This window comes from Lissotriton vulgaris, chromosome 4_1 (assembly GCF_964263255.1).
Source record: "Lissotriton vulgaris chromosome 4_1, aLisVul1.2, whole genome shotgun sequence".
NCBI lineage: Eukaryota > Metazoa > Chordata > Amphibia > Caudata > Salamandridae > Lissotriton > Lissotriton vulgaris.
The window spans coordinates 1,722,395,313-1,722,411,264 of record NC_141691.1 but is presented as its reverse complement, the minus strand read 5'-3'; the positions used below and the strand labels follow the sequence as shown (position 1 = coordinate 1,722,411,264).

Genomic DNA, 15,952 nt, shown 5'->3' with positions numbered 1-15,952 from the left:
TCCCTAGTCACTCTGCACTCCCTAGTCACTCTGCACTCCCTAGTCACTCTGCACTCCCTAGTCACTCTGCACTCCCTAGTCACTCTGCACTCCCTAGTCACTCTGCACTCCCTAGTCACTCTGCACTCCCTAGCACTCTGCACTCCCTAGCCCTCCCTAGTCACTCTGCACTCCCTAGTCACTCTGCACTCCCTAGTCACTCTGCACTCCCTAGTCACTCTGCACTCCCTAGTCACTCTGTACTCCCTGGCACTCTGCACTCCCTGGCACTCTGCACTCCCTAATCACTCTGCACTCCCTAATCACTCTGCACTCCCTAGCACTCCCTAGTCACTCTGCACTCCCTAGTCACTCTGCACTCCCTAGTCACTCTGCACTCCCTAGTCACTCTGCACTCCCTAGTCACTCTGCACTCCCTTGCACTCTGCACTCCCTTGCACTCTGCACTCCCTTGCACTCTGCACTCCCTTGCACTCTGCACTCCCTTGCACTCTGCACTCCCTTGCACTCTGCACTCCCTTGCACTCTGCACTCCCTTGCACTCTGCACTCCCTTGCACTCTGCACTCCCTTGCACTCTGCACTCCCTTGCACTCTGCACTCCCTTGCACTCTGCACTCCCTTGCACTCTGCACTCCCTTGCACTCTGCACTCCCTTGCACTCTGCACTCCCTTGCACTCTGCACTCCCTTGCACTCTGCACTCCCTTGCACTATGCACTCCCTTGCACTTCCTAGCCACTCTGCACTCCCTAGTCACTCTGCACTCCCTAGTCACTCTGCACTCCCTAGTCACTCTGCACTCCCTAGTCACTCTGCACTCCCTAGTCACTCTGCACTCCCTAGTCACTCTGCACTCCCTAGTCACTCTGCACTCCCTAGTCACTCTGCACTCCCTAGTCACTCTGCACTCCCTAGCACTCTGCACTCCCTAGCACTCTGCACTCCCTAGCACTCTGCACTCCCTAGTCACTCTGCACTCCCTAGTCACTCTGCACTCCCTAGTCACTCTGCACTCCCTTGCACTCTGCACTCCCTTGCACTCTGCACTCCCTTGCACTCTGCACTCCCTTGCACTCTGCACTCCCTTGCACTCTGCACTCCCTTGCACTCTGCACTCCCTTGCACTCTGCACTCCCTTGCACTCTGCACTCCCTTGCACTCTGCACTCCCTTGCACTCTGCACTCCCTTGCACTCTGCACTCCCTAGCCACTCTGCACTCCCTAGCCACTCTGCACTCCCTAGCCACTCTGCACTCCCTAGTCACTCTGCACTCCCTAGTCACTCTGCACTCCCTAGTCACTCTGCACTCCCTAGTCACTCTGCACTCCCTAGTCACTCTGCACTCCCTAGTCACTCTGCACTCCCTAGTCACTCTGCACTCCCTAGTCACTCTGCACTCCCTAGTCACTCTGCAGTCAATCTGCACTCCCTAGCACTCTGCAGTCACAGTCGTAGCCATCGCGCCCATATACAGCGTCTTCTGCATCCCTGAAGAAGAAACATATAGTTATCACAGTACCAATAACTACACAAATTAAGGTGGGTGAATGACATTTAGCGAAAGGACTATGCAGCCATTTGTTGAAAGGAAACACGAATACTTCTGCCATGGCGCAGGGACGGACTTCTGACAAAGCGTATATGATTTATAAAAAGGATGGTGGAAATATCTGTACATTTATTGATGCAAATATACAAAGCTGAAACATTTATGTTTGTGACTAAATGGTGACACATACGCGATACAGTAAGCAATTCGACATTGAAGACACAAGTATTGAGCACTCCAGTATCAAGAGCTTGCACATGCAGCTTCCTATACAACATTACGAAGTGCAGAGCACGTAAGGAGAAAGAGCAACAGGCCTGCAATAGCAACCACCGGGAAGAGTCCCCCCGGCCACAAGAAATAGGCGGGTGCATGCAAGAGCGAGTACGAAAAAGGAAGACATTCCATTAAAAAAATGTGTTTAAGATTGACGTGCAACACATGCTGTACCAGTAGTACGGAAATATATTGTGTAGTTAATTAAAACCATAATACAAAATGTTTAAAAGGCACGTTAAAGAAAGAGCAAAAGAGTACGTCCCTGCGATACCGTCTAACGTGACTGACATGCTGTGTGTTTAACAGAATGAAAACCTCTGGACTAAACTTTAATTGGAATTAGCGGTTTACGTGTGCAAGCTTAGGTACCCTGGTTCTTTGTGAGTCGGGTGTCCCTTGTTGTCCTTACTTGCCTCCTCCGTCAACAGGGATGATCTGTGGTGCTGCTGCGAAAGATCACCTCTCAGGCATGTGTGCCCCCTGGTCGGGTGCCGTGAAGATGCAGCGCCTCATGCCTCCAGGGTGGTGCTGACGTTCAACTACTTTTTTTTCCCTCTCTGATGCTCACCTCAGCAGGCTCCCTCGCGTGCGGGCAAGCTGTGGGTCTTACATTCCGCCCGGGAACCTAAGGGGGCCTTTTGATGGACGGGCGAATTATCCTTTCATAAATGTTTACCAGGAATGGTTGTGAAAGGAAACCGTACGGTGATGACCTGCCAGGGAACCTAAGCGACCGGTTCAGCCTCAGAGCCTCACGTGAGAAGTCCGTGGCTGCGCTGTGTGTTTTGTGACTTCACTGTTTTGAGAAGGATTTAATGCATCTTGTCAATCTCCTGGCAGTTCATTCGCAGAAGAAGTGTTTGTTTTATTACATGCTTAGTTATTTGATTGATTTAAAAAGGCCCTGTCAAAACCAACTGGCATTAAAGTCTTTTTTCCACGTGTCTACATTGTTTGCGGCTGTATTTATGGGCGAATGAATTCCTTGTGTACTTGTGCAGGGGTTGATACAGAGGAATCCAGCTTGTCTACCACCTGATGGGCTAAGGGCCGAGAAACTGAATTGCCACCTTCAGCAGCAAAGGTTTCCCTGTGAGCAGGTGGTATTCATGCCCACTTGGAAACATTCATACTTGAACCACGCTGAGATGTGTTGTGAATGAAGTACAACTGGAGTTGTGGAGGAATGTGGGCTTGACCGGGGAAGGGTAATGGCCGACTCACCTTCCCATACTGTTTTACACCACAAAATGTGCACCTCCTGGTAAAGTGTAGGACATCCACTGATGTTAAGATTATCAAATACATTGGAACTGGTTCAACAAGCACTGACAAGGCCAATCGATCTGATTTGTGTTTGAGTCTTGACTGAAATATTAACAAGGAAAGGTACGGACAGCGGGAGGGAGGGCTGGAAAGGCACGGACAGCGGGAGGTGGGCGGGAAAGGCACGGACAGCGGGAGGGGGCGGGAAAGGCACGGACAGCGGGGGGGGGCGGGAAAAGCACGGACAGCGGGAGGGGGGTGCGGGAACGGGCACACGGACAGCGGGAGGGGAGGCGGCGGGAACGGCCACAACAATCAAAAGCACTCACCTGGACCTGGACTTCGTCCGGCGGCGGTCGGCCGCGGAATGACCAAAAGAAATATGGACGACCAAACAAATAAACCCCGCCCACCTCCTCACTGACGTGATAAAAGGGGCTGGATGAGAAAAAATCTCAGGAACGCCCACGAGTCGCCTCGCAGAATGACGGACGCCTCTCTCTTCCAATGGCTAGCCTCCATTTATGGAGCTAGCCAATGGAACAGAGAGGCAGGACTTTTGTCCATACCTGTAAACAAAAGTTTCCACCCTGCGTGAAAGTCTGCTGCGCAGCTTTCGGCAAAGCGAAACCTAAAAAGCATGACATTGTGAATGCCGTGCTTGGAGTGCTCTGTATCTGTCTCACTTTGAGCGCGTCCTGCCTGCAACAGCGTTTGGCAAAGCGAAAGTCACCGTGCGAGCCTGCCGTGGAGAGAGTTGTTTAACAATGGAAACTGCAGATTACAACTGCTTGGTGGGAAGACAGCCTCGCTGAGTGGGTGGGCCTAAGGGAGACCGGGCGTGCACCAACCCCACTTCCAAAGAATTAGTCAAAAGCCCAGGATGTTTAGCCACCAAGGGAACCAAACCTCTTATTCAGAAGGTGTGCTAGAATCGGTAGCGATAAAAGCACATTTGCAGTTAATGTGGGAGAAATAGCCTTTCATGGAAATAAAATTTAACTAATGTATAATGTCATGATGTAGCATATAAATATTTTTTTAGATAGTACGCCATGAAGTGCAGTGTCCGTCAAGTGGGTGCATTGCTAATGAAGCACACATTTTAATATGTCCCCATTTGAGAAGTGTTTGTTATAAATAAAGTGTGTGATCTGTGAAATGTGTTCCGAGTTTATTTTCAAGCTTTGAGCGATAAGAGTCAGTATGGCTCAGCTTTATGGAGTTGAATGAAGTCCGGCGTCAGTGAAGTCTGTGCCGTGGGAAGTGCTGGGGTACTTTTCCAGCTCCAAATTTTCATAATGTAAATTAAAAACAACTAATTCAAAAGAAAGGTGCACATTGGCACAAAGCAAATTTGCTGCAATAATGGGCTTAAATGAAGAATGGCATCACATATGACCTACAAACTGACATCATTGATTAAAATGAAGGTGGCGTCACATAACATATCCTCGAAATATTTTTAGTCTGTCATGCCTACAAACGCAGACAAATTAAGAACAAGCATTGGCATAGCCAATAGGTCTCGATTTTTTAACCCTAAAAGTATTTAGTTATGCAGCGGAATATCCTTGATGCAACAACACCAACTGTTGCATTGGTAAACACTTATAAGGTCCCAAAGGCGAGACCTATTGGTTATGCCAGTGCTTGTTTTTAATACATTTATTTCTGGTACTGTAACTGGCACATAGATCGTATAGTTTATGAAGTGTGTATTTGGATAGAAGCATATTTAAAATATATAATAGTAATTGTATTAAAATATAAATTACTAGTTATATAGAAATATATAAATGGAGTTGTTGAAATCGGTTGCTTTGCGAAGAAGGCAAAGATGGGAATTAATTGTGTGTGAAGCCCCAGCACCGGTCCGTCAAAGGAGCAATGCCCCCTTCCCCCCCACGTCCCCCCACACCCCCCACCCCCCTCCTCCCCGCCGGAGGAGGCGCCGCAGAAGCAACACACAGGCCTACAGCAGCACACGGCCAGACCCTGCAGTAGCACGCGGCCAGACCCTGCAGTAGCACGCGGCCAGACCCTACAGCAGCACACGGCCAGGACCAACAGCAGCACACGGCAAGGACCTACAGCAGCACACGGCCAGGACCTACAGCAGCACACGGCCAGGACCTACAGCAGCACACGGCCAGGACCTACAGCAGCACACGGCCAGGACCTACAGCAGCACACGGCCAGGACCTACAGCAGCACACGGCCAGGACCTACAGCAGCACACGGCCAGGACCTACAGCAGCACACGGCGAGACCCTACAGGGAGGACACGGCCAGACCCTACAGCGAGCACACGGCCAGGACATACAGCAGCACACGGCCAGACCCTATATCCAGCCACAGCCCGGCCCAACAGCAGCACACGGCCAGGGCCACATCGAGCACACACTGAGCCCCTCGCAAACCCCGTGGATAAAACACACCAACCTGCCGACTCCTGATGTGGAGCACAGAGTGAGACCCCAGGGCTCCGCCTACAAAGCCCTGCACCCGGCGGCAGCTGGAGGCACCGGAGGGTGGCACCGCACCTCTGTGGACAAAGGTCACACCAGGAGCAGGAAATGTGTCTGGAGGCACCTGGAGTGATTCATCTCAGGTTTCTAAAGGTGTATAGATGAGATCACGCGGGTGTATAGCCCTCTTATTCTAAAGCACGCTCATAAGTACTAAACCTGTCTTCAAAGCACTATGTCACCCAAGCAGGGCTCCGCAGCGCTTCATCAAGCACTACTAAAGGAGAAAATAATCATGTGCAGCGGAGACTTGGGGACAAGTGTAACAAGCATTAGCAGCATATTGCGCCGGACAGCGGGAGGGGGGTGGGTGAACGGGCTCACGGACAGCGGTAGGGGGGGGGCGGGTTAACGGGCACACGGACAGGGGGGGGGGCGTCGGGCAGGCACACGGACAGCGGGAGGGTGGTCAGGAAACAGCCAGCGGGACAGGGACAAGACGGACAATGAACACAAACATCGTTGTAAAAAAAAAAAAAAGTACACGCCCACAGTGGCCACGTCTTCATGACGTTACGGAGAGGGAAAGAATCGGTGGAACGCCCACCAATCGCCTCGGGAAATGACGGACAGTTCTCTCTTACAATGGCTAGCCTCCATTTATGGAGCTAGCCAATGTAAGAGAGAGGCGGAACGAAGGCCACACTGTTGTACCATTAGATTTCGCCTGCGCCAAAAAGCTGCGCAGTGCGCAGCTTTCGACGAGGCGAAACCTAAAAAGTGTGCATCCTAGACCAAAATGTATGTATTTTCAGAACACCTAAGCAGATGTTTAGAATAAATTGTTACATTTCCAAAATATAATTAAAGCTGGTACTTTATTTATAAATCATGTGGCATTGCAGGGACTTATACACATTATTACTTTGGGGACAGTGGCATTTCATCTGTGGCTGTTATCTATTACCACGGTCTGGCTTGACAGCGTAGCTGTTGCCAAACAATTATGTGAGCATCATTCGGGCGATTCGCTTCCTGTTTCTGCTCTACGGTCTCGACGCCTGGCACTTTGACGAACCCCTGACGGCATGCCGGACAGCTAAACATTGGCTGCGGGCTAACAATTGATAGCGTATTGCCCTAATAAAATATGAGTCATACAGTCGGGTGTGATCGATAGTTCTGCCCTTGATGCTGTTTATACATGGGAATCCATTCACATTGAGTGCCATTGAACAGAAATAATACAGAATTCCAGAAGGAAGTGCCTATAAGCTGACAAACGTTGGTAATGACCTTGGCTTAGATCTACCCTGAAGAAGTCTGCTTCAAGGACGAAACGCTTCGGCTGTCTCACTTTCAATAAGTGATGCTTATGACTTTGTTTTTATGAATTTGGTTTAGAATAAAGAAAATTTTGGACGATTACGGCTGCCTGGGAATAAATTGTATATTTGTCTTCCCTGTAAATTGAGAAGTGGTGCACCTTTGCTTTTGTTTGAAATCATTCGGGAGGTGCTTTGGCTCCTCCCACATGCTAGGAGACCGGAGTACATATTTTGACTGGACAGAAGTTGTGCGCTTCATCAAAGCAGTGCTTACCCTCCACGCAGCTGTGATCTTTCTATTTATCCTGATGCCGAAGCTTGAACATCCAGAGCCACACACAATGGTGTAATGCTATTAAAGGATCTTTGATAACTAGATAATTTATGGTGTTTTTCTCTGGCAGCAGCACAGATGGGAGGAGTGTAGTCATCAACTACATGATGGTTAGGTCTGTCACCTGACCTTCTAACCTACACTAATATTACTCTGCAGTTCTTTGCTTCCACACAAATATCTATCCATTTCCAAAGTATTTACTTGTAATGCTTCATCTTACTGTACAATATTTCTTTTGAAGCCAGACCTATTGCCTTCGCCTATGCTTGTTTACATTACTGCTGGCAACTCTGCCTTTCGCATTTAGGGGATTAGTGCAGGTAATCTTGCATAGGGTGGTCACTAACATAATCTTGCCTGATGTTGTCCCTATCTCAGCGCTAATATTAGTAGTAGCTTGTGATAAATGTCATTAAAAGGTTGTTGACCCCTGAGTTAGACCATGATGGCAGTAAGTGTACAGAAGTGAGTAAAGGGGCATGGACACAAAGGGGAATGTGTAAACAACTGGGATAGTGGACACATGAGCGGCAAGAAAGGGGCCCTTTTGGAATTATTCGGAGGTATTGATGGGCCCTCTTAACATAAACAAATGATTAAGAAAAGGTAAGTCAAGGCAGTCGGGGAGGCTTGGACAACACTAAAATCCTTACCTACTACGGTGACCTTCTCTGATTCCATGCAACAAAATGCCTATCTACAGGTTTACCAAAGTGTAACAGTAATCCACCCAGAAAGGCCTGTTGGCTTTAACATGTTTTTCACAGTAAATATGTAGGTCTACTTACTATGTTGTACCTTTTTCATAATAACAGATCAGAGATTTGACATCTGACATAACCTTTCCCAGTCAACCGAAGAGGCCCATAATCTTTTTCATTAGCTTGTCGGAGTCCACGCAGGCATACTGCATTGAGAATAAGCTTTCCCAGAAGGCACAAAGTCATAAAATGATGTGCAAACGTGACAAAACAATATACAACACCTCCTAATAGAGCCAACGATTATCAAAAAGAAAATCTTGCCTGTAGTTTGTCACGTACTACCCAACACGAAAAGCTTGCCTACTATGATGATCATGCTATTCTACATAACTAAACTATAAGCTTTAATGCTGTCATAATAATCCATAATGAAAGGCCTATTGACTTTAACATATACATTTCACAATGTAAAAGTTAGATCTACTAAAGTTGTCATTTTTCATAATAGGCAGAGTAGACCTAAGGCATTTGACATCAATTTTCCTTCTAAATCAGTCAGGCATTCAATCGCTTATTTTTCACCATGATTAACCTCTGCCTGTAGTATTGAGTATAAGCTTTTGTGAAATGCAAAACCAGCCCTGTTTTTCAGAAGTACACAGCTTCTTCCTAAAGACAAGCTTTTAGAGAGGAAGATCAGTATGTTGCTGGAGCTTAAGCCCCCCTATCAATAATGCTTCTTAAATTTCCTTTTCGCATGACCATGTAATGTCTGACGACAGCTGCGCTGTCAAGCTAGATCTGATTCATCTTTTGTAGCATAGGATGGAATACAAAATGACAACTGCCTGATCGGTATTTGGAGACAAATCGGATTACATTGGTGTTTTCGATTTCTTATTGTTGGGCCAGTCTAGCATGGACTGGAGCACAGTGCTCTTCTTTCCTTCGTGTACCTCACCACAAAGGCCCCGTCGATTCATGAGGAAGGCATTTGAAGTTTCCATTACCAGGAGAAATGGCAACTCAAGATACAGCATTGCAGCTAATTGTTATAGTCTTTATTAGTAGTTGTGATTATGACGAGTGAAAGCACATATATATTTTTTGTTAAACATTTTTCCTAGTGTTTACTGTGGGGTCATAAACGGATTCATGCCTTTCTTTTGAAACTGAATTTGAAATAGCATAGAATAATACTTTCCATTTTTGCTTTTGCCTCTTTCCTTCTTAGTGAGACGTCGCCGCATAATTTTCAGCTGGACCTGTTTTTCAACAATGTCAGCAAACCAACTGCCACTGTTTTTGATAGGTTGGGAAGGTGAGTCCGTGCTGAATTAAGTAAATGCAAAATCATTAACATATTTTATTTTTGAGAAGATGTATATGTAAGTGTCCATTGTAGAATAAAAGAGATGCTACAGCATTTTCTGGTGCCCTTTGTGCGCATAAACCAAAATAGAAGGGGAATGCATGTTGCACAATGACGGAACAAGAGTACAAATGCAAGGATTTGCAAATTGTGAGAACGTGGCTCTATATATACTGGACAATAATGAAGTACAGTGTGTATAGAGTCCACAAACCCCAAAGGTATAACAGAGGTTGAAGTCAGATCAGGACTGACCTTACTCTTCAAAATGGTATCTTGGTCGAGCAGTAATGCAGTACCAGAGGGCAGTGCAAAGCATTTGTTGTACACACTCAGTCGTGGATCCCAGGCACTCCACACCACTGGAGTCAAGCTAGCCGGGCTGATGAGAGGTGTTACCTCGAAACCGGTCTGGTCCTCGGATGCTTGATTCCGTTCTGGGAAGGACATGGCTTTTGTAGTTCGGACTGGACTGTTCCCATGGGGCACAGGGTCAGAGCTGATTTGCATATCGCCATTGTCTAACCCAGGGTGGTGTGGAGTGCAAAAAAACGATGGATTTGGGCCCAGATCTTTGGACTGGGGTGAATGTGTGACATTGATCCACATTCTGTCCATCACCTGTTTTGTTTGCAATTGCTGCCATAAGTGCGCTGGGGATGCTCATACGTGGGTCCCAGGCACTCCACACCACTGGAGTCAAGCTAGCCGGGCTTATGAGAGATGTTACCTCGAAACCGGTCCGGTCCTCGGATGCTTGATTCCGTTCTGGGAAGGACATGGCTTTTGTAGTTCGGACTGGACTGTTCCCATGGGGCACAGGGTCAGAGCTGATTTGCATATCGCCATTGTCTAACCCAGGGTGGTGTGGAGTGCAAAAAAACGATGGATTTGGGCCCAGATCTTTGGACTGGGGTGAATGTGTGACATTGATCCACATTCTGTCCATCACCTGTTTTGTGTACACACTCAGTCAGCAAAGGATTTCACACACTCAAAGACAGAACTCCAGGCTAATGTTTTTTATATCCAAAGATATAGTTGTTTTATTTTTATAACCAACGGGCATAAAAATATACTTTGCTAGATATGAGAACTCTCATGTAATTACTTTGCAAGGAAGCAATAAAGCTGGTGAACACAATAGGTATAGGAGTTGCTGAAGGCAACTCAAGTCTAGACACACTTTAGCATTGAGCTCAATGGATTGTTACCATAAAAGTACAGTTGATTACAGTACAGATTACTTTAGTAGTTCCAGGACTAGATCCTAGATTCAGTCCCTGGGTCTAAGCTGAAACCAGATTAGCAAAAACGTCTTAGTTACTGTGGTGAATTTTCGTGAATACAAAGCTGTTTTAAAAGTTCACACTTAGAAACTTTTCAATGACAATCTGGCAATGTTATTCAATGGGAGAAAATTCAGGTTGCAGGTAAAGTATGATTGCGATACTTTTGTAATCCAGTACTGGACTTCTAGGGCCAGCACTGGCGTCTGAACTTAAAACAGGACGGTAATTACGTTTCAGTATTTCGTATGATTTTTTATTTTTTTTTAAAATTTTTGAAAACCTTTATTTGATTAAATGGATGCGTACAAATACGGGCCTACAACCCGGGGGCCGGCCACGGAACAAGACTGGAAAGCACCATTATCAATTAAAAGCACGGAGTGGTTAGACGATATCACCTAACGCTGCAAGTCCATGTTGCTAACTAAATGGAACCACTCGACATAGGATCAAAGGAGGTTCATTTTTATATATTAAAAGAATAAAGAAACAGTCGTATAAGTAACGACCTGGTGTACGTGGCGGGGAACAAAACCAACTACATCATATTAATAAATCCACAGATCAGTAATCAGAAAGGTCCCAAGCATGCAAACCATAGGTTCACTTACAGTTCCTCGGTGATAGTGTCCACTCGCAACCTCACGTACCCAGGGACAAACTGAACAGCGTTCCCACAATAGTAAAAACCATCAGGGAGACAGATAAAGTTGAAATCATTATACAACCCAACCCTGGAGATAAGAAAACAAAGATACTAAAAATAAAAATAAAAAGGAAGGAGGGAATAGGGGGACTCCACGTTACTGTACCCGCCCCACGGCGGTAATGGCGAACAATAATGCGAATAGCAAACGTGCTCGGGGCGGGGCAACTAATTCAGGATAAACAAAGCCGTGGGTAGCATATTACATCAAGTACTTAATCCTCTCCCCCAATAACTCACCCCGCGGGAATATGTACAGCCGTGGAGACCCAAGGAAAGGACACAAAAGAGCCATAGAAACTAGTAACTATCTAATAGACCCTAATCCACCCACCCCACCCTGCACCCCTGCAGAAGGCTACGGCCTACCCCCCCAGCAGCGTGCCTGTCACCCTAATTATGAACCCGAAATATAGAATAAGATGGTACAGAGAAAAAGAAAGAGAAAGAGAAAAAGAAGAGCCTGGGGAGAGGAACCATGTGGCAGGAAGCGCGGCCCCCACCCCCCGCCCACATAAACCATGAGCGTGGCCCAAAACGAAACTGACTGGTTTTCGGATATCCATGAATATGAAAGAATCAAAAATTATCACAATTTTGGGGCAGTCCATATCTCCGTGCACCGAATAGTAGTCCTCCGGAGTAAGAACCGGGCTCATCCTAGTCCTTTCTTAACTAACGCCACAATGTACGTCGATGCAGTGGGCACAAAACAAGGTGATGAGAAAAGGCCGTGGAAAAGTCGCTGGACAATCAATGGGAGCAACCCAGGAGATCTCCTCTGCCGATGGCAAAGCAGGAGCTTACGGCAGCTATGCATACCAGTGTCAATGATCACCAGCAGTTCCATCCGCTTACATATCGGATCGTCGCTACACCCACCAGAAGACGGAGAACAATCAACGACCACCTCGGGCCCATCCGCGTCCCCAAGGGACGACCCGGGAGCAATGGCGGTCAACACCTCGTCCCGTACACAAGAATCTTGGGCCAAGGCCAGCTGCCAAATCTTCAGCGCCTGCAGGACGTCACCAATCGTGGGTTCGCTCTCACCAGAACAGGCCCAAGCGGAACACAAAGGCAAGGAATCGGCATCCCGGGGCGGTCCACTGGACATGGCAGCAGCCGCCATTTTGCAACTGTTGCGTCGTATCCTCGAAACCAACTCCAGGGGTGGGCTCACCTGCAGGGCCCCCGCGGGATCCCCCTCAAGCGCACAAACAACACCCACGGTGCTGAAATAATGACCACCAAAAGAGGGGGACCCGCCGGCGCCACCTCTCAGCTGAAAACACTCTCCGCCACCGAGCGATGGAGTCCGGAATGGCCGGACGGCAGCAAAGGGGGGAGCCACCAGCACGGAGTCCCCCACACACACCTTGCCGCTCACCACCTTCGGAACACCGGACAGTAGTCCCAGGCGCGTTCATTTGCCTCCGGGCTCTTCGCACATCGGCATCTTCCGGCCGGCCTCAAACCTCCACCCGAGGCTGCCGCCGACACCGTCTCGCCGGGAACTCGCAGAAGGTGAGGCCCCGGTCTCTACCCCGAAGAGGCCACACTTTCCGGGAGGACGCCGCTGCGGATCCACTGAGCGCCGGATCCACCAGGATGGATGGTGAGTGACTGCAGAACTGCGCATATAAATTGTTATTCTTTTTGGGCAGGATGAGTGCCAGGATAGTAGAGTTTGGGCAGGGAGGCCGGCGGAGCCGAGCTACCGTGCGGCCATCACGATGTGGAGCTTGGCTCCTCCTCCATTTCGTATGATTTTTAAAGAATATTTCACGTTTTCAAGAGTAGGCATATAATGGGTTCCTATGGAGAAAATACGATTACTAGCAAACCAGGTAAGGATTACTTTTGAGGTTCAGTACTTGGCTGCAAGGTACAGTACTGGCTTCTCGCCTGCTTGCAGGTGAGTACTTCGGAATTCGGACTTCGGCTGATTTTATAAGAATATTTGCAGTTTTCAAAACATCACACTTAGAAAATTTTCGAGTCTGAATGGGTCAATGTTATCCAATGGCAAATAAGTGAGTTACCGGTTTCCAGGTGAGTACTTGGCTGGTGAAGTTAAGGTTCCGGGTATAGACTCAGGGGTCCCCCAGGGTCAGGTAAATACAATTTGTTCCGCCCCAGCAGCGCAGTGCCGGGCGGGTGCAGAGGTAGGTAGGCCCAATGATATCCAATGAGGGAAAGGGGGCCTTCGGTTGGTGGCTGCTAGCCAGCAGGCCACGCTGCTGTGGGAGCTGGGTTCCTGGTCACTTTCTCAGGGCAAGGGGGGAAGTCGGATAGGACAAAGGTGGCACAGCCAGTGGCACTCTGGTGACTGGGTGCAGGGTGCTCTTGAGCCGTCGGGCGCTCAATGTTATCCAATGGGAAAGGTCAACAAGGAACAAAGGCTGCAGGCTCGGGGACGGAGACTCTCCAAGGGCGACCAGCACTTCGAGAGGTAAGTTGGGATCTTGGAGCACAGGTAGGTACCCCAAAGGGAGGCACAGGGGGCTGTAGGGCACCGGGTGCAGGGGTGTCTTTGGGTGTCGGAAAAGCTTACCCTTGGCTGGTCGCGGTTGGGGTGGCCGCTGGTTCTAAGTCTGCAGGCGTCGGCTGGTTCGTCGAGAAGGGTCTTTGGGCACTGGACTTCGGGTCCCAGTCGCCGGGGGGACGTCCTCGTGGTCTTGGTTCGGTTGGGCCCGCCCCTGGCTCGGCGTGTTCATAGTGGGCTGGTCCGGAGCTTCCTGGTTAGCACAAGGTGGGTTGTTGCAGCAGAGACTCTGCTGATGGGAGCCCTAGTCTTTAAGCGGGTCAAGGCAGACAGGTCCTCCGGGTGTCCCAAGGTTGCTGTCCGCAGGAGTCACTGGGATTAGGCAGGGGCAGGTTCCAGGATTGACAGGCCGGTAGGGCTGGGGCCAAGTCAGTAGTTGTCATCCTGTTGTTAGCAGCTGCACGGCGGGTCTTCTTCTTCTTGATCTTTTTTTTTTTTTTTTTTTTTTTTTCGTTCCTTAAATAATTGCGGTTTTCTTTTTTCTTTTATTTTATTTTTGTAGCAACATTCAGTCAAACAATATAGTAATACAAAATTATCCGATGTATTTAACATATTTCAGAAATATTAGGAATCAGAGCAGGGTAATTATGCCTATTAATCAATATCTACATCAGCTGTTAGAAAAATAGAAAAAGACAAACCAGAAAAATCAACATATCCAAGATTATATACTCAATACCGTATTTTATACAATATGATCTTAACAAATCAAGATATAGTAATCAGAGTAGACGACTTCACATTTGAATACCAGTTAGAAATTGGGGCCCAAATCTGGTTCCCAAGAAGTCTAGTTTTTTTACCCCTAGTATTATAAATTGAAATCTCCTGTTTATATGTGGCGAGGAAACGACCAAGCCACATCTGAAATGTGGGTGGCTCCAGATGTTTCCATCGGGCAGCAAGAATGATACGTAAAATTGCAGTTGCTAAGAACATGGATCTTTGCTCCTCGATGCTATGCCCCAGAGAATCGTCATGGCCCATCACATAGAGGGTTACTGAATCTTTTATATTCCGTCCAAAAACCTGGGCCCAGAATTTCATTATCATCGTTTTTAATAGGTCTAATTTGGGGCATTCGGCAAACATATGGATTAAATTTGCTTGAGGTTGTTTACATCTTGGGCAATTATCATCAGCTCGCAAGCCCCATGAGAATAATTTGGCTGGTGTATAATACAGGTCATATATAACTCTATAATATTGAGCTTTAAGGTTGGAGGCAATAAACAATTTTGATGATAAAGCTAATGAAAGATCAATGTCTATATTTGGATTAGTCGACCTTAGAGCCCAAGCTTGCTCTACTCGCTCCAAATCATCTCTAACATTTTCCATAAACAATTGATACAGGATACCTATACTGGTAGATTGTTTCCCAACAATAGAAAAAAAATGAATGTGGTTTAGTTCAATTTTGGGAGTGCAATTACGAATATATGTAGAAATTTGAAAATATTTAAGAAAGTCAGTGGCAGGAATGGTATATTTCTGTTGAAGCCATTCAAAGGTAGTAATACCAACTGGATTTAAAAAATCTGCCACTGTCTGAATACCTATATTCGCCCATCTCCGGGAGGTACTATCATTAAGGCAAGCCGGAATAATTGAACTATCCCACAAGGGAGTATATTTAGTGAACTTAGGGATCTTCAGTTGTTTTGATGTAAATTTCCAGACCTTCCAGGCACCAACAACAACTTTGAACTTAATTTTTTTAAAATAAGATGGTTCAACCTGCCTCAGAAATAACCCCTGACATTTAGTCCCCAGGCTAAGCTCATAGATAGAAGGGATATAATAATGTTCATTATTACGTACAGTACGTGAATTTAACAGAGGGCCCATGTGTTGGATAAATGTTGCCCATAAATATAATGTTAAGTTAGGGACAGCTAATCCCCCCCCCTTCCTAATGGTAGAGTTAAATATGGTAGAGCCCTTCTAATTTTACCGTAACTCCAAATAAATTTAGACATGGAGGAGTCAGGAGTCTTTATATAATTACCTCCGGCCAAGAGCGGTATTGTTCGAAATAGATAGAGTATTTTTGGGAAAATGTTCATTTTTAGGTAGTTGGCCCTTCCGATAA

The 15,952-nt window shown here is 47.1% G+C and overlaps 1 protein-coding gene across 2 annotated transcripts in view; it reads left to right on the top strand.

The window, feature by feature from the left end:
- The window catches only part of VIRMA (vir like m6A methyltransferase associated), an 811,754-nt gene that overhangs the window by 71,455 nt on the left and 724,347 nt on the right, over window positions 1-15,952 (top strand). For both annotated transcript variants that reach the window (XM_086966010.1, XM_086966009.1), the window contains exon 3: window positions 9,171-9,257. In XM_086966010.1, the coding sequence (XP_086822136.1) occupies window positions 9,171-9,257 (87 nt within the window). The remainder of the gene's footprint in view (window positions 1-9,170; window positions 9,258-15,952) is intronic.